The sequence below is a fragment of the Diospyros lotus genome, chromosome 3 (assembly GCF_014633365.1).
Source record: "Diospyros lotus cultivar Yz01 chromosome 3, ASM1463336v1, whole genome shotgun sequence".
NCBI lineage: Eukaryota > Viridiplantae > Streptophyta > Magnoliopsida > Ericales > Ebenaceae > Diospyros > Diospyros lotus.
Genome location: NC_068340.1, coordinates 22,271,175 through 22,290,876, shown reverse-complemented (window position 1 = coordinate 22,290,876; position 19,702 = coordinate 22,271,175). Strand labels below are relative to the sequence as shown.

The following is a 19,702-nucleotide window of genomic DNA, read 5'->3' as shown; positions in this document are numbered from 1 at the left end:
ATGTGGGCTCCAATGATCAACTGGCTGATTTACTCACCAAGTCGCTTAGAGGGTCTCGTGTGAATTATATTTGTACCAAGCTGGGCATGCTCAATATATATGCTCCAGCTTGAGGGGGGTGTTAAATAAGATAAGTAAAGGGGGTATTAGTGTATTTATCTTTAAGTAAATGTATGTACATATATGCTTATGTTGTACTCTTGAGAAATATACAAACAGTTCCTTTGTATACATCTAACAGTCTCATTCAGTGATGGCAGTTCTTCCTTGCCAAAAATCTAAACCCGAACCTGATCGTATTCTGGCCAAAGTCCAGTCTAAGAAATCATAGATGTGATCCTTTTCTATAAATTGCCGCAGAGCAGCTGCATCAGCTTGATCTTTCATTGGGAGGGATCAATGGTGATCCATCTCCTGACATAGGTTTTTCAACATATTCGTATACTTGGTGACAGAAAGTTTACCTTGCTTGGCAGCCATTAGATTGACCTTGATTTTGTAGACCTGGGCTAAATCGGTCTTCTTGGAGTATGTTTGCTGGATGGTCTCCCAAATCTCCTTCACCATGGATAAAAACATACACGTATCGCTGATTTATGGTTCCATTGCATTCCATAGCCATGCCATAACCATAGAGTCTTGTTTGTCCCATGCCGCGAACTTCGGATCATTGGATTTTGGTTCCATAGCAAGGAGATGGCTGAGCTTTCCTTTTCCTTTGAGGAATGTGCGAACCAGTTGAGACCACTTCAGGTAGTTCCTCCTATGTAATCTGTAAGAGGAATGGAGATTTTGAAGCTCTCCTGATGGTGTGTGGCTGGTGGGCTTCTCAGTTAGGACTGGGTTTGCAGGACTGCTGATGCCTGAGGTTGAATGATCAGACGTGATTCCACTAGTAGGTTGATCGATTGGATCTGGATAGGATGAGAACAGAACCTGCGGCTACAGCAGCACAGGGCTGATCCTGGAACAGACTGCTGGTAGCAGTGGCTGTCGAGGCCGGCAGTTGGTGAACTTGACAGTGCCGGAACGGACTGCTGGTAGCAGTGAGGACTTTGTCGTTGCTGCTTCGGTCTGGAGAAACTTGGCTAAAGGGAGTACACTAACCCTAAGAGGTTCCTTACTTTGAGAGTAATACAACCGGCAATGAAGGCCAGAGATGAAGAACAAGCCTGTGAAGGAAGCCAAACTATTGCCCTAAGAACCGGGCTCTGATACCATGTCAAAAAATGAGATTTTTCTATATTGATTTGCTAACTGTACATGCAGCATATATATATATATATACAAGGAGGAGATCCAATCATACCACTAACTATAGAAACTTCCTAAGAATCTGCAATCAATCTAATCAAGTAAACTTAGAAAATGAAAATACACTTCCTAACATAGAAGGAGCCTTGTGATATTCTTGGGATTCTTGGAATATTCTGACTGATTTCTTTTTCTCTTATTTCAGTTTTGAATTATTCTTTCCACAAAATCTCTGAGAAGCTGATTTTATGTGAAAAAGCTTGATTCGCACATAAAAGTAAGTTTTTACATGCACTGATAAATATTAGTGGTGTTTTCAATCGTGTAAAGGGTGGGCCTAGTTTCTTATTGTCTTTGACTCCCTTCAGATTCAAGGACTTGGTTGTAGATTTGAAAATATTAGAAAGTAAATGAAGATCACATACTCTTTCTCTCTTATTTCATTTGAAGTTTTCTTTACATGAAATCTTCAAGAAGCTGATTTTATGTTAAAAGCTTTGATTTGCACATAAAATTAAGCCTTTAAATGCACTGATAAATTTTTTTTTCTTGGTATGTTATTGTTTTCTGGGCGTGTGCTCTCTAAGATGAATTCTAGAAAAATGTTGTTCTTGTTGTGTGCAAAGGGTTTCTTATTTGTTTCCAATTCTTTTTAGATTCAAGCACTTGGATTACCTCTCATGTGCCTTAACCTTCCAACTACTTTTTCATGTCCTTGTCTAGAGCAACACAAAGAAACTGTACAAAAGGCTTATCCACTTCAGAACTGAATCGCCTCAATCAAAATTTGAATGTGGTGGTTGTTGTGGACTGTTCCCGCACAAGGGTGATCTTTTAGAACAATATGAAAAGAAGTTCGAAGATTCGGAGGAAAATCTGAGATTGGAGCAATCCGACACTTCATCAGCAGGGGAGGTAGTATCTGCTTGACTATTTCTTGTCTGTCTTCAACAATAAAAATGTATACACATGAGCTTCCAAGTTTTTTTTTTTTTTTTCAGGAGAGAATATTAATGAGAAAGATGCCCTAAGTGGCAAGTTCTATGCCAAAACAACCCCAACTTCTTGTGGGGAAAACTCATCCAACAAACCCACAAACGAATCAATAGAGAAAAGAAAATCACTTAGAATCCACCAAAAAGGGTGTTTTTTTTCTCTCTTTTTTTTTTTTTTTTGGGGGGGGGGGGGGGGGGACATTTCCCTTAAAAGAAGAAAGAATTTTTGGATTCTCAAAAGCTCTCCTATTTCTCTGGCACCAAAAGTTCCACAGGATACACATTTCAAAATGGCAAATATATGCATTATCTGTAGGTATTGATAGATCACTATAATATGAAGCTCCACTATGCATCGTGTGGATAGTGTCATTAGTGTTCTAAAAAGTTTCTCACTTTGAACAAAAAAGTGCTATTGGTAAATGTGAAAAGTTTGTGATTCTTATTTTATTGCCTTCAGCTGTAGATTCCTACCATTAACTGCTTTTGATCAGGCACTGCTGTGATATTAATTCAAATTTTGGTAGTTGCTTGGCTCAGACAATCTTTCATCTAATTGAATTCCTGTCTGTGTTACCTATATATGATAATAAGTTTTTGGTTTGACATTCTATGCTTTTTTTTTTGGGTCATTTTTACTGAGTTACTACTATTTAAATATGCAAATCCAATGGGAGTAAAAGAATTCCTAGCTTAATATCTCAAATTGATAGTATGCAGTTCTTTTCAAAACACATTGGTTGCTCTGTATTTTGGTATTGCTACATGCTCAGATTTCTAAGCTTTGTACACTAATCATTATGTACAAGGATTCCGTAAAAATATTGAGTAACGGCAAAGAATGCGGAGAGAAGAATGGCTTGGGGTTTTTTAATGGTGCTAGGGTTGGTGGTGTTCTGGTAATGCTAATGTTGGTGCTGAATTTGCAGTGGAATTGATTAAGGCCAGAATTGTACTGGGGTTATATTTCTTGTGAGCCTCACAGCTTGTAGTCCCTTAGGCTTGATTTGGATCTTGGTTTTCTAGAAGGTAAGAGAAAAGGAAAGGAAAATTTTGACTTTTGTCTTTTTTAAGTAAATGAGGGGAATGAAAGATAAAAGCCAAATAGGTTTTGGTTATCCAACAACAACAATAATCTCAAGATTTAATCTCATTAGGTGGGGATGACTACATGTATTCTAGCTTTCCAACTATTTCTATCCATGGTAAGTTCTTTTGTTTAAGGATTTGTCACCAAATTTTCGTTGGTCTTCCTTGACCTTTCTTTTTGCTGCAAACTTCATTCATTCCATCCATTTGCCTCACAGGTTGGTTTATTGGTCTTCTTTTCATATATTTAAACAATCTTAATCATATCTTCCATCTAAAATACATGCTACTTCGAGCCTGTTTCATTCTCATTTCTAATTCTGTCTCTTGTTTTGTCATGCATCTACAGTCATCTCAATTTTGCTCATATTTTTCACATGTTAGTATTTAACTGCCCAAACTTTTGAGCCATACAATAAAGATGGTTTCTTAGCTATCTAGTAAACTTCCTTTTAGCTTTGAAGGGATTTTGTGATCCACATAAAATGTTGGATGCACTTTTACACTTTTAACTATCTTGCCTTGATTCTTTAACTAACATCTTCAATGTCCTCTTATTGTTATATGATTTATCCAAGGTGTCTAAGCTGATTTTTTCTTTGAGTAACTTGTTCTTCAAGTCTTAGTACAACATGATCCGCACTTCTATTTTTGTTGAATTTACATTCTATATATTTAGTTTTTGATGGGTTTTGGTCATCCATAAAGAGATAAATATGCAATAGTAATTGCATGTTCATTTCATTTTTATTTCCCTTGACAAAATTGAAGATGTTGGAAGATCAAATCCCACAATCTATGGGATTATAATCAATCCCAATTATCCCACAATCCATGGGATTATAATCAATCTCAATTATTGGTATTGATTATTTGTAAATTAGTAATTGTTGTAAATATGATCAATTGTTGTAATTAGGATTCCTTCCTTTTTTTGTTCTTTAGTTATAGGGATTTGATTGATTTCTTTCTCCTATATATATTGTAATCAATCTTAGTGAAAAAATTAGAGAAATATATACAGTTTTCTCACAATTGTTCATGGTATTAGAGTCGTGAAGTATCCTTTGGCCTGCAGTACCCACTAACCCAAACACCGAACCCCTGCCCCAGCAACGACGGTTGTGCCGACTGATCCAGCGACCACCATAGCCTCACCGACCAGCCCTCCACCGGCGGAACCCTCCAAGTTTTCAACCCTCAACCCCACACCAAACCAAACACTGACCTAACCACTATCCTGACACCTCCACCCCTCAATCCCAGCCCTGTCGTTGTGCAGACGTCCCACCTTGACCAGCACCCCATTCCCTTGACTGTTCATTGTCTCAATGGTAGCAATTTTTGGGAATGGTATCAGTCTGTGAAACTCGTGATGACTAGTAAAGGGAAAATGGGTTGTCTTACTGGTGTTCCGCCAGTCCCAAGCCCTCAATCTCCCAAATACAGCACATGGGTAGCAGAAAATTCTCTGGTTATGGCCTGGCTCGTCCAAGCCATGGAACCCAAAATTGGAAGGCGTTATTTGTTCTACAACACTACCCAAGAAGTATGAACTGTTGTCCACCAAATGTACTCTTAACTTGGAGAGCGTCTCTTAATTGTTTGAGGTTCAGACTGCCTTACACTCCACAAAACAATGAAGTATATTAGTCACAAAATATTTTAATACCATTTTTGAGTTGCAGCAGGAGCATGATCTGTATCACACCGTTACTTGGCATTGTACCAAGGATGATCAATTGTTTCTAGCTATGCAGGAGAAAGACCATGTTTTTTTATTTTTTACAGGGACTCAATGCTGAATTGGATGAGGTACGGGGCCATATTTTGGGTAGCAAACCTTTGCCGACTGTCAATGAGGCCTTTGCAATTGTTCGCCGTGAAGAAAGTCACAAATGTGTTATGATGCCTCATTCCAAAAATCCTGGCACGGATTCTACCGTCCAAGGCTCTGCATTAGCAACATATCATCCTAAAAAATCCAAAGGACCTTCTGGGTAGTAGTCTCTCCGGCCTCAAAAAGATCGTTTATGGTGTGAGCATTGCAACAAACCATACCACACCAAGGACACTTGTTGGGACCTTCATGGGAAGCCTGCTAATTGGAAACCCATAAGTCAAAGATGCACAAAAACAACTTATGTTGCTGATGCCCCACCGTCCTCTCCCTCTGGCATTTTACCATTCATAGCCGAACAAACGGCAGTGCTGAAAAAACTCCTCCATCCTACTAAGGAACTTGATTCTAGTTTCACTGCACTTATGGCTCACAAAGGTAAAATAAGCTATTCTGCTTCCCTTTTATCCTACAAAGGCCCCCAGGATGTTTGGATTGTGGATTCTAAAGCGACTGACTATATGTGTGGCTCTACAATTGAGCTTCTTAATTTTCACCCTTGTACAGAGGACATTGGTATTCCTATGGCACATGGGTCTTTCTGTAAAGCCGCAGGCTAAGGTGATTTCATGGTGTTTGGGTTGCCACTTAAGTCTGTTCTTTATGTGCCCAAATTATAGTGCAATTTAAACTCTGTTCATAAATTGGCAATTGATTTACATTGCTCTATAACCTTTTTTCCTTTCCACTGTCAATTTCAGGATTTACCATTGGCAAGGACGATTGGCAATACTAGAGAGCACAATGGCATGTACTATCTATCCAATGGTGGTCTATTCAGTCCTTCTGTTCCTATGGCACCAACGATTAGGGCATCCTAGTTTTTCATATTTAAAGTTTTTGTACCCCTAGTTATTCCTTAATAAAGACCTTAGTTCCTTTCATTGTGATCATTGTGTACTAGCAAAATATTTGCGTTCTCCCCATACCTCTTGTCCTTATATACCATTACGACCATTTCACCTTGTGCATAGTGATGTCTGGGGTCCATCTCGAGTTTCCACCATCACTGGCAAATGGTGTCACATTTATTGAGGATCATACTCGTGTTTGTTGGGTCTAGTTGATGAAAGATAAGTCTGAGGTTCCCATGATCTTTAAACAGTTTCACCAGTTTATGAAAAATATTTTCTAGTCTTCTATACAGATCCTTTGCACTAACAATGGTAAAGAATATTTTTCTCATGCCTTTAATCACTACCTTCAAGACTAGGGTATCTTCCACCAAAGTTCTTGCTCTTATACTCCTTGTTTAATCAAAGAACTTAATGAGGTCTTGCCTCTTTCAATTAGGATTTATAGTATGAATGTACAAAAGACACTCCTGAAATTAAGGCTAAAGTTACTCCTAGAATTAAGGCCTAGTTGTCTACTTGTCTACTAATCATAGCTCATTTACAGCTAATAAAGTATTTATTCCAACACTCCCCCTCAAGCTGGAGCATATAGGTCATATGTTCCAAGCTTGTTACAAATAAAACCAATACGAGGACCCCGAAGAGACTTAGTGAAGACATCTGCCAGTTGATCGGCTGAATTGACGAAGCTAGTAGTAATACATCCAGATAAAAAATTTTCTCTAATGAAATGACAATCAATCTCTATGTGTTTGGTCCTCTCATGAAAAATAGGATTAGAAGCTATATGTAAGACGGCTTGATTATCACATATTAATTTCATTTGCGTCTCCTCGCTATATTTTAATTCTTAAAGTAGTTGTTTCAACCATATAAGTTCGCATGTTGCTAAGGCCATAGCTCGGTATTCTGCTTCGGCACTAGACCTGACAACCACATCCTGCTTCTTACTCTTCCAAGATACTAAGTTGCCACCAATTAGAACACAATACCCAGAAATAGAGCGTCTATCTGAAGGAGATCTGGCCCAATCAGCATCAGAATACCCAATCACCTGGGTATGACCCTTATCTTCATATAACAATTCCTGACCTGGTGTGCCTTTGATATATCTGAGAATGCGAATGGCAACATCCCAATGACTATCACATGGAGACTGTATAAATTGATTAACTACACTCACAACAAAAGAGATGTCTGGTCGAGTGATAGTGAGGTAGTTTAACTTTCTAACAAGTCGACGATATCTTCCAGGGTCAGATAATAGCTCCCCCTGTCCCAGTAAAAGCTTGATATTTGATATTTGGGTCAGATAAAAGCTTGATATCCTCAAGAATGTCTAAGGCATATTTTCTTTGTGAAATAACTATGCCGCTTTTGGACTGGGCTACTTCAATGCCAAGAAAATATTTCAAGTTACCCAAATCTTTAGTCTGAAAACGGTTGAAGAGATGTGTCTTCAGTTGGAGAATACCATCTTGATCACTTCCAGTGATGACAATATCGTCCACATAAACCACTAGATAAATGCATTGACCATTTGATGAGTGACGATAAAAGACAAAGTGGTCGGCCTCACTGCGATTCATACCAAATTCTTGAAGAACTGTGCTAAATCGTCCAAACCAAGCTCGCAGAGATTGTTTTAAACCATAAAGAGCGCGACGAAGTTTACAGACTAAGTCAGACTCCCCCTGAGCAACAAATCTAGGCGGTTGGTCCATATAAACTTTCTCCTGAAGATCCCCATGAAGAAAAGCATTCTTAATATCCAGCTGATAGAGAGACCAATGATTCATCGCAACAATGGATAAAAATAAGCGCACGGAGGCAATCTTAGCCACCGGAGAGAAGGTGTCACCATAATCCAGGCAAAAAATCTAAGTGTATCCTTTGGCAACTAGGCGTGTCTTAAGCCGATCGACTTTCCCATCTGGACCAACCTTTACGGTATATATCCAGCGACAACCAACAATAGATTTACCAGGAGGAAGGGAAACCAATTCCCAAGTGCCACTAGAGTGTAAAGCATCCATCTCATCAACCATGGCCTGGCACCATCTTGAATCTGAAAGTGCCTCATTGGTAGTTTTAGGGATAGTAATAGAAGATAAATTGGACACAAAAACATAATAGAGTGAAGCCAAGCGGTGATAGCTAAGGTGTAGATGGGATGAGGATTACGAGTAGAGCGTGTACCTTGTCAAGTGGCAATGGGCTCAAGAGAAGCTTCAACAACTGACTCAGAGGGAACAAACGGGTCCAACATAGGTGGAGATGTCACATTGCAAAAAATACCACCTGCAGAAGGTGGGTTTTTTTGTTGCATATGCTGAAGATGACAGTGTGCACGCTGCCACAACACCTGTTGAGTAGTGGTCTCCTGTTCTCTGCCACATTGAGCATTCTCGGCTTGTATGTTGTCTAGCTTTGCTCCAGTTATACATTGCTTCTCAAATACTTTTACACCATCTTCTAAACAACCTTGAACATGTCTAGAACAAATTCTAATCTTACTCTATAACATAATTAAGGTAGATTGCACCCGGGAACTATTTGCCCAAAGGCTTGTCAACACATAAACTGTTACACCATAGGTTCTCACCCAAAAATGCTAGCTAAAGGTGACTTATGGGCTCATGGGACCAAGTTTTACACCCAAGACCTCCTCAGCAGGCTACCAATCCCAGATTGGTTCATGACATCAAGGCTAACAATATAGAAGTTTTGAACTTTTGTAGAAAAAGAACTGACTCCAAAGGTTAAACGTTCAGATAAAATAAGATATGTATTCTAAGATTTTAGGAGCCATTTGTTTTTAAGATTGTATGTCATTGTTATCGTGAAATTTTTTAGTAGATCAAACTTTATGTTTTTTTGTTTTTTTTTTTTTATCAAAAGGCAAATATGTATAAATGATCAAATGAATATACAAATACACTGGGTATATCTAGAAAACAAGGGATAAAACCAATTACATAAGACCCATAGCTAGAGACTCATATTGGACTAAAACATAGGGATACAAAGTAAATATTGCCTTGTATACACAGGTTTTAATCCTTCTTATGATGCACTCTACTATGGGCTGAGAATCCCTAAAAACCATCCTATTACGAGCCTCCCATAAGTAATACACCGTGCTGCCAAGGGCCATACGTTTAACAATGCATTGCCAGGTTGATCCTTTCGCCACCTTCTTAAGCCATCTGAGAACTCTGTTAAGGGAAGACAGTCTACGACCCATACCCATCCAATCCATAATATGGGACCACACATCCATGCTAACACGGCAATGAAAGAACACATGCTTCACTGACTCCACCATTACATTACATAACGGGCATGCACGACCGATGTCCAAAAAAGGGAGCTGTCCCTAGTCAATAGCTTTTCCATGGAGCAAAGCCAAAGAATGAAAGCGTGCCTGGGCACCAAGCACGAGCTCCAGACAGTCGAAGCCCAAGGCACCCTCTGGCCTTTAGGCCGAAAGAAATCATAAACTATAGAAAGGCAAACATTATCTCTACGTATCCAGCTTGACATAAGATTAATCGCATCCTGGGGGGACCCTTGGTCTTGAATAAGTTTATCTCTGATTCCAAAAATCCTTTTTAGCAGAGGCGAATCATCCCTTCTGCTTTCCCGTTCGCAGACTGAAGCATTCTGGAAGTAAAAATGGTGAACCCATCTCACCCAAAGGGAGTCTTTTTGGTGTGGAAATTCCATAGGATCTTCGCAAGAAATCCCGTATTCCAGCACTTAAGATCTCTGAGGCCCAACACCCCCCCCCCCCCTCAACCTTAGGCAAACAAATAGACTTCCATGCCACCAGATTCGACTTAGAATTCCAGAGGAATCGCCTACAAATGCGAACGATTTTATCAATGACGATTTTATCAAACTTTCTATTCTTTGTTGTGACTATCATGGTTGCAATATTGATTTAATTTTTTTCCTCTTCTTTGTTTGCTTGTTTTTTTTTTTTCCTTTCCCCTATTTCTGTGGTAAATAATTGTAAGCATTATGGTACATTATGTTTCTATGTCATACTTTCACCTTAATGTAACATTGGAACAATGTATCTCAAGCTAGCAGAGGAGTTCAAGTGTTTATCTATATCTTTTTTTTTTTTCTAGATGTCAATGCAATAGCTAATGTTTTACTTTCACTTGAATACAAGGAAGTTAGAGCTGCCTTTGTGTCCTTCAAGTCCCGATATGGTGCTGCAACCGCTTTCCACATGCAACAATCAGTTAACCCCACACAGTGGCTCACAGAGAAAGCCCCTGAGCCTCATGATGTGTATTGGCCTTTCTTTTCCTCATCATTTATGGGAAGATGGATTTCTAAACTGCTGGTTGTATTGGCATGCATTAGTCTTACAGTTTTGTTCATCATTCCTGTCCTATTCGTGCAAGGTCTTGCTAACCTGGCTCAGTTGGAAGTTTGGTTTCCCTTCCTGAAAAGCATTCTGTCCATGTGAGCAGTTAATTTCTAGAATTTTAATTGTTGTTGTTGTCAGCAATACTTTCTTTTGCCGCCATTATTTCTTTTATAATTAATAACAGTTATGTAACATAAGGAATGAAATATAAGAAACAGAAACATGAGATTCTACCAAGTAAAAAGAAACATGAGATTCCTATTCCTCTGAGGTTCCTAAGGAAATAAAATTCTAAAATAATTAAATTCTTTGTCTTGTCATGTTTCCAAGTTGTGTTGGTTTGTTTTACAATATCAATTATGTGATTGAACACGACCATATTAATTATCTTCATTCATCGACATCTCATGAAACTTTTTCATATGAAGATAGTGTCAGAACTTTATCTCATCATTCCCTTGCTAGAGGGTTGCGTTAGGTGGCGAAAAATTTTGCCACATTGTTCTCATGGATTTGTATTATCAATGTGACTTTTAGAAATTGATTGACATTATTAATGTTGTGCCACCAATTCTATCTTGGTTAGGATAAGGTGCAGTTGATGATGAATTAAATTTTTCATCTACATCGGCCTGTTTATATTTTCACTTCTGCAATTCCTGAGCATTTGGCACAGCTATTCAATGGTTTAGCTTCCTTTTTACATTAGAAATTAATGTCTAATGGATTCAGTTAGTTTATTTCTAGTAGACTTAACTCACAGAAGACCCCAAGGTTGGAGAATTACCAAACCTAAGATCTAACCAAATTACTCACTTCATTGAATATCATGTGTCTCCTATTATCTGCATACTAGTTTGGTATCAAGTTTGAACATTCTGATTTCAGTTCTTGTCCTTGCTTTCATCAATTCTCATCTGACTTAAACCTAGCCTTCTGACTGGTCTTGCAGAACATTCGTCAGTCAAGTAATTACAGGGTACCTTCCCAGCCTCATTCTTCTCTTGTTTCTGAAAATGGCGCCCCCTATCATGAAGTTCCTGTCCTCAATTCAAGGATATATTTCTAATAGCGAGATTGAAAAAAGTGCATGTGACAAAGTACTTTGGTTTACTATATGGAATGTGTTTTTTGGAAATGTGCTTTCGGGCTCAGTTTTCACCCAAATATCCATCTTGCTAGAGCCCAAAAAGATTCCTGCAATGCTAGCTGTTAGTGTTCCAGCACAGGTGAGAACATTTTTCCATGTACAGGACTAACATTTTGGTTTTTCCTGTAAAATTAGTAAAAAGAAGCAGGGTTTAGTGTAGGATCTATCACTAGCTCTGGAGGTGAAATCATAAGATTATGCTTCCTGAAGCGATCAAATTTACAATTATATTGTTTTTTTTATCTTTTACTTGAAATGAATCCAACAATTAATAGAAGTACTCATATAATGGTATTTTGCTTTTAGCTTTGTGTAGTTTTGTATGGTTTCTTCTCTCATTGATCACCCATCTTAACTCTTACTTTCATCATATGGTTATTGGAAACTTTTTGTCCCAAAGTCATTTCATATCTTTGATTTTAAAGGAATGAGTTCAGGAACTAATTTTAGCTTGTTAAGATAAGTTGCATTAAAGGTTTAAGACATTTAGCAGATTTAATACGGTGAAGATTGCGAGGTACTTTTTTAACAATTATAAGCCTTCTAGTTAAATAGTAAAAGCCTGTTTTGTTAGGGTTTTGAAAATTGTTTTTCTTCTTTTGAAACCAAACAAACTCAAGAGAATGGGTTGGTGATGGAGATAAGGAATTCTATTTGGTTTAGGATTTTATAGTTCTAGGTGTGTTAGGATTTTATTTATTTAGGAACTTTAAAGGGTTATGATTATTTGATTTTGTGAAAACTGAATATATTCTTCATTACTTCATTCGTACAAAATACAAGTCCTCCTATAGAGATGAGGAATGTACAACATAGGAAGGATTTACAAAGGCTAAACAGTAGGAAAGATTTGACTATACACAAATAGGAAGTTTCCTAAACAATATAGGAAAGTTTCCTAAATACTGATTTAGAGACTTCCAAAAGATGAAGATATGATTGGCTTCTAAATTAAGGATAGCTTGACTAACAACTCTCTTTGAGATGCTAGCCAAGTTTCCTTATTTCTTTCTTCGGGAACCAACACTCCCCCTCAAGCTGGTGAATAGATATCCATCATTCCCAGCTTGCCTACCAACTCTACAAACCTTTTAGTGGGTAGCCCCTTTGTCAAAAGATCATCTAGTTGTTTTTTTGAGAGGACATATGGTACACAAATTAGGTCAATTTTCAACTTCTTTTTTATGAAGTGTCTGTCTATCTCCACATGCTTAGTTCTATTGTGTTGCACAGGGTTATGTGCAATAATTATAGTTTATTTGTTATCACGACACAACTTCATTGGTCCATTGCTAGCAATCTTTAAGTCTTCCAAAATAATTCTCAACCACAACAATTCACACAGCCCTAGAGACATAGCCCTGAATTCGGCCTTAACACTAGATCTAACCACTATACTTTACTTCTTACTTCCACCAAATTCCCCCCTAAGAACACACAATACCTTATTGTGGAGTGTCTATCAATTAAAGACCCTGCATAATCTGCATCCATATACCCTATAATATCCAAGTCATTGCCTGATTTGAACAAAATCCCTTTGCGAGGTGTAGTTTTCAGATAACATAGGATTCTCCTTACAGCCTGCATATGTTTCTCTGTTGGACTATGCATGAATTGACTCACCAAGCTAACAACAAATGCAATATCTAGTTGAGTGTGTGACAAATAGATCAGTCACCCCACCAATTTTTGATATCTTCCTTTGTCCACCAGCTGACAATTAGAATTTTCCGCAACCTTGATGTTGGGTTCTACTGGGGGGAACCTGCTCCTTTACTTCTCGGCAATCCTGTTTCTTTTAACAAATCCAATACATACTTCCTCTGTGAAAGAAAAATCCCTTCTTTAGACTAGGGCACCTCTATTCCCAGAAAATACTTCAGTGCACCAAGATCTTTGATTTCACATGTTCTAGCAAGACTCTCCTTTAATTGTTTCTACTCTTCAAAATCATTCCCAGTCACTATAATGTCATCTTCATAGACCAGTAAAGATGCCATTCTTCCCTCTGTTAAATGTTTAATGAAGAGAGTATGATCTCCCCTCCTTTGGTGATATCCCATTTGTTTCATAGCTTTAGAGAACCTATCAAACCATGCCTTCAGTGACTGTTTGAACCCATAGAGTGCCTTCTTTAGTTTGCACACCTTTCCTACAACTCCTTTGTCAAATCCTGGTGGTGGCTTTATAAATACTACTTTTTCTTCTAAGTCTCCATGCAAAAAGGCATTCTTGACATCAAATTGTTGTAACTACCATCCATAACATGCTACTAGGGCCAAGAGGATCCTTATTGTTGTCATCTTTGCCACAGGTGCATAGGTCTCTAGATAGTCAATGCCATAGGTTTGGGTGTACCCTTTCGCAACTAACCGAGCCTTATACATTTCTAAGTGCCATTTGCATTATACTTTAGATTAAAAACCCACCTGCAGCCCACAGGTTTGATTCCCTTTGGTTTAGACACCATTTCCCAAATCTAATTCTTTTCCTAGGCTCTCTTCTCCTCATGCATTACTTGGATCCAATTCTGATCCTTTGAAGCCTTATCAACCATCTTAGGAATAATAATGGTATCCAAAGAGGTTAAGAAACTTTTATGCTTTGGGGACAGACAATGATAAGAGAGATAATTAAGCCAATGAATGCTGTGTGCAACTCCTGATTCCTTTCATATTAGCAATAGGTAGATCCAAGTCATTAGGAACAGGATTAGGAGGACTAGAGGGAAGAGAGATTTCAATAACTGAACTTGGAGGAGATGTTGATCCAAGTTGAGGATTTGAAATAGGTTGAGTTCTTCTCTTGAAGACATAATGGGAGTTTTAAACCTGACCAAGGATGGCAGCAATGGCAGTGGTTGTGCTTTTTGGGGTTCTGGTATATCCTGTGGAGAAGCAGATGAGTCAGGTATTGGGTGTAACTCAAGAGCCAAATCTAAGATAGGAAGACCTCCACCTTGGTCATCACTAGGAACATTCTCCCCCTGGTGGCCAAGACTAAAGGACCCAAAGAAGGACTGAGTTTCAACAAATGTAACATCCTTGGACACATAGAATTTTCTAGTGAGAGGATGATAACACTTGTAGCCTTTTTGAGTAGGGGAATAACCAAGAAAGATGCACTTAAGTGCTCGAGAATCAAACTTATCCCTTTGATGCTTAGAAATATGGACAAAAGACACACAGCCAAAGACTTTTAAAGGAAGGGAAGTATGAAGACCAAGATCAGGGAAATAGGATGACAAACACTAAAATGGACTTTGATGATTTAGGAGCTTAGAAGGAACCCGATTGATCATATATGCAGTAGTTAAGAGTGCTTCTCCCCAAAAGAATTTAGGAACAGAATGATGATGGAGAAGAGCTCTAGTAACATTAAGTAGATGTCGCATTTTCCTTTCAGCCACCCTATTTTGTTGAGGAGTATCAGCACAAGATGACCCATGGACAATACCTTCCTGCTGGAAAAACTAATGCAAGTAATGATTAAAATAATCCCTTGCATTATCAGTACGAAATCTTTTAACGTGGGATCTGAATTGGGTAGAAATCCTCTTATGGAATATAGGCAAAATAGTACTAATAGCAGCCTTATCCTTTAAGAGATATACCCAAGTCATTCTTGTACAATCATCAATGAAAGAAATGAACCATCTAGCCCCAGAATAATTAGGGATTCTAGATGGCCCCCAAACTTTAAAATGTATCAAAGAAAATGGAATAGAAGACAATTTATTGCTGATGGGATAAGCGACTCTACAATGTTTAGAAAATTTACACACATCACAATAAAGATTAGTGACACTTAAGCCCCTAAATAAAGTGGGAAACATAGACTACAACAAACTAAAAGGAGGATGTCCTGAATGATAATGTTGAAGCCATGTCTCAATCATAGGAGTAGGATGTGATGAACAGGCAAGGATAGGTTAATCCCCTTTAGCCAGAGCATTGCTTTTTCTTCAAGTAGTACAACTCATTCCATTCCTCAGCAACACTAATCATATTCCCCATGTCAAGTGCCTGAAACTCACATGTATGAGGAGAGAAGATAACACGACAATTAAGGTCTTTGGTGAGTTGGTGAGCTGAGATTAAATTGTTAGAAAGATTAGGAACATGAAGAACCTATTGAATAGGTAATGAGGAAATGAGAATAACATTACCTTGACCTGCTATAGGAATGGTATTACCATTGACTACTGATATTTTCTTGGAAACACTCATTTGTTTATAGAATTCAAACACATTTAGGTCATATGACATATGGTCAATAGCTCTGTAGTCTAAGATCCATAAATCTTCCCTAATAGTTTTTTAGGCAATAAAAGATTCAGAATGAGAACGCTGAAAGCAAGTACCTGCTTGTGCCAGTGAGCAAGTGCCATCTTAGATGGTTTTCATAAGGCTTTTTAGCTTACTGATGCCATCAACATTCAATTGGCTTAATTCAAAAGTCGTAACCGAATCTGCCTTCTCAGTGGTGGTTTCCTCCTTGTTTATATTATAGGCCTATGCTTGATTTTTGGATTGTAGGTTCCTAAACCCCCCTATCTTACTCAAAACAACCTCTTTTCCATGTAACTTGAAACACGTTTCCCTGGTATTCTTGCAAAAAGAACACCATAGACCTTCTCGGTTTTGTGGTCTAGGTGGTGGATCACTCCTTCCTTGCTGAGACTTGAATCGAGAGCCATCCATCTTGTTAGTTACTATTGCTGATCCCTTAGGATTAGCCTCATTGAACATGGTTATCCTTATATATTCCTCACTACGGATTATAGAAAACACTTCAATAAGTGATGGAAGTTTTTCTTTTCCAAGAACCTGCACTCTTACTTGATCATACTCAACATTAAGACCAGCCAAAAACTCAACAATTCTATCCCTCTCAAATATAGAAGTAAGGGTAGTTGCATCTTCACTACACACCATCTTAATATCCTGATAGTGATCTAATTCCAAACAATATCCATTCATCTTATTATAATATCAGTTACTGTCAAAGACCCCTTCTTTGTATTACTTATCTTTGTTTTAATTTCAACGATAACAGAAGGATCTTGCACCTTAGAATAAGTGTGTTTCATAGTGTCTCAAATCTCTTTAGCAGAAGATAAGAACATATAGTTCTTGCTTACCTCAAACTGCATTGAACTCCAAAGTCAAGACATAATCATTGAAGCCTCAATATCCCATGCAAGCAAAACTGGATCCAAGGTCTTGGGGGCAGGCTCGGTTAAATGAGCTATCTTCCCTCGACCTTTTAAGAACGTTCGCACGAGTTGAGACCACTGTAGATAGTTTATACTATCGAGGCGGTAGGAATGATGCATTCTCGACAATTCACTAGTTGAGATGTTTCCCTTAGGTGGATCAAACGGAACAACATCTCCTGTTGCCATAGGAGTGGTTTCTGAAATTTTTGACATGGTGGAGAAGATTAATGGCTGATAAACTGGAATCAAACCAAAAACAATATTGTGGCAATGAAGGCACACAGTCTTTTGACAGGATTAAGAAGATAATGAAGGTAGATCACTATGGCTTTGATACCATGTGAAAACTGAATATATTCTTCATTACTTCATTCGTACAAAATAAAAGTCCCCTTATAGAGATGAGAAATGTACAATATAAGAAGGATTTACAAAGGCTAAACAATAGGAAAGATTTGACTATATACAAATAGGAAGTTTCCTAAATACTGATTTAGAAATTTCCAAAAGCTGAAGATACGATTGGCTTCTAATTTAAGGATAGCTTGACTAACAACTCTCTTTGAGATGCTAGCCAAGTTTCCTTATTTCTTTCTTCGGGAACCAACAGATTTTATCAAGTGTATTTTAGCCCTACTAGGACTCGTAATTGATTAAGTGGTATTAAGTTGTTATAGTAGATGGTATTACATTGAAGGAGTTCTTCTTGTTTTAAAAGTTTTATGAAGCTAATTAATATGGCTAATTGGTGTAATCCAAAATTGTGTTTTGTTTTAGAATGAATAAACGTTGTATATATGGAAGAGCTCTCTCTCTCTCTCTTTCCCTTCTTTTCTTCCGTCCATTACTTTTGCTATTCTTTCTGCTGCCGCTACTATTGCAGATTCGACTTCTACCGTTTTCTTCTGCTCCTTCTAATCTCCTACTGCTGCCACTTCTTCTCTTCTTCTTTCTTCCCTTTGTTTTGCTTTGAACTTGGTATCAGAGCAACTTCTATCCATTGCGGCTAGCGTAGTATTAGAGCAACACAGAACTGTCAGAGCTTGTTTATCTAACTTACACCTTCCATCAACCATCAGCCATCAGCCTGAGCACCAGCAATAAGAAAGCCGTCATCCACTGCCCACATTGTAAGAACCTGAGAAGCAAAATGAACTGTTAAATAAAACATGTGTATATTTCATATCTCTTGAAAGAGGTGAGGTGTACATGGATTATATACATGCATCCTACACAAGATATATACTCGGTGTAGTATAAAGATATATAGAATATATAGTTGCCTAATCTAAAGACCATGATCCCCTTATAGATTTTTTTTTTTTTACTATTCTTTGGTAGACTATTCATGAGCCTGATTTTGTGCATGTATAATTTAGTTTGGTCTATATCCTGCGTGCATGGGATTGCCCCCTTTGGTTGTTTTATCAATACAGGTTGGAAAAGATTTTCTATCCATAAGGGTGTATAATCAGTAAATACTGGCAAAGATTTTCCTTGTATAAAAAATCTTAGATGTATACTTAAAAAGAGTAGAGCAGTTTTCCATTCTGAACATGTGATGGCACATCATATCAATGTCAGTTTGCTTATGTTATGACAGAGTTTATGTGCCCTTGAGACAGAAGCATTTGACATTCACAAGTATATCTTGACAGACAGGTACTAGCAAAACAGAAAAAGAAAGCTACAGTGGCATGTGAGTGTGATGCAAATAGGGACAGCGAAAATAGCACAAACACAACAAGGATGTAGTGTTGAAACAATGGACAGCAAATAACACACTTAAATAACCGAGATGACACCTCTTCAGTCCTAGAACAGCTGAGTAGCAGCAGCTTCTTGCTAGCCTCTCGCACCTGTGGCAGCAGTGGAGGGATTGGTAGGCATTGCAGGGTCGACTCCTTAAAACCCAAGCCTCCAAATCTTCAAAACCCTAGCTGGTTTGGAGCTGAAACTCCCTGCAGAGGCTTCTGTCTTCAAAATGCTGAAAAAGTCCCTTAAGTGGCTAGGATTATAGCAGACCTCAAGCTTCCAAAGGAAGCCAACTTCTATCTCTTCAAGCTTCCAAGGGAAGCCAACTCCCATTTTGCAAATAACTCCCCCTAAAAGTCACTATCGTTAGGAACCCCAACAAAATACTTGATCTTACAAAAAGACACCCCAAAATTAACTTACACCAAAATATACCCCCAAAAGTTGAAAATGACCAAAATACCCCCTACCCAATTAGAGAAAACACGTGAAAATAAAAACTATGTACAGGTTTGCATCATTCCCCCCTTTTTAGAAAGAAACTTGGCTGCCTGGCACATTTCAGGGTCAATTTTCATAAAATCCTCTTCACTAATATATGAGTTTTCATAATCAGGTTTGCCTGCCCATCTTACCAGAAATCTAAAATAATTTCCAGCTCTAGTCTTCACCTCCCGCACATGTACAACAGCCTGGATCCTTCCACCTTTGCTAGAAGTTACCTGAGGTGGACTCTTACACTCAACATCCTGCAATTCCATTTGCAGATTCCCATGGAAAGGATACAAATCTGCCACATTAAAGATTGATGATATATCAAGGTCTTGAGGAAGTTCAACCTCATAGGCATTTTCACCGAACTTGCGTAGAATTTTCCATGGCACCAGTCTTTTTACTCTTTAACTTGTGATAGGTACCTGCTGGAAATCTTTCCTTTTGAAGGAAAACCATGACCCAATCACCCACTTGATACTCCTTATACCTTCTATGTTGATCAGTCGCTGCCTTGTAATGTTGGTTCACATTTTCAAGCCTTTTCCTAACTTCTTCTTGTACCTCTTTCAAATTCTCAGCATAAGCAACTGCATCAT

At 38.2% G+C, this 19,702-nt stretch overlaps 1 protein-coding gene across 9 annotated transcripts in view; it reads left to right on the top strand.

Moving 5' to 3' along the window:
- Positions 1–19,702, top strand: part of LOC127797436 (CSC1-like protein At1g69450) — a 144,146-nt gene that overhangs the window by 68,315 nt on the left and 56,129 nt on the right. For 7 of the 9 annotated variants that reach the window (XM_052330340.1, XM_052330338.1, XM_052330336.1 and 4 more), the window contains 3 exons: positions 1,978–2,169; positions 10,279–10,577; positions 11,435–11,711. In XM_052330340.1, the coding sequence (XP_052186300.1) occupies positions 1,978–2,169; positions 10,279–10,577; positions 11,435–11,711 (768 nt within the window). The remainder of the gene's footprint in view (positions 1–1,977; positions 2,170–10,278; positions 10,578–11,434; positions 11,712–19,702) is intronic. The other 2 variants (XM_052330341.1, XM_052330342.1) reach the window with 2 other exon arrangements.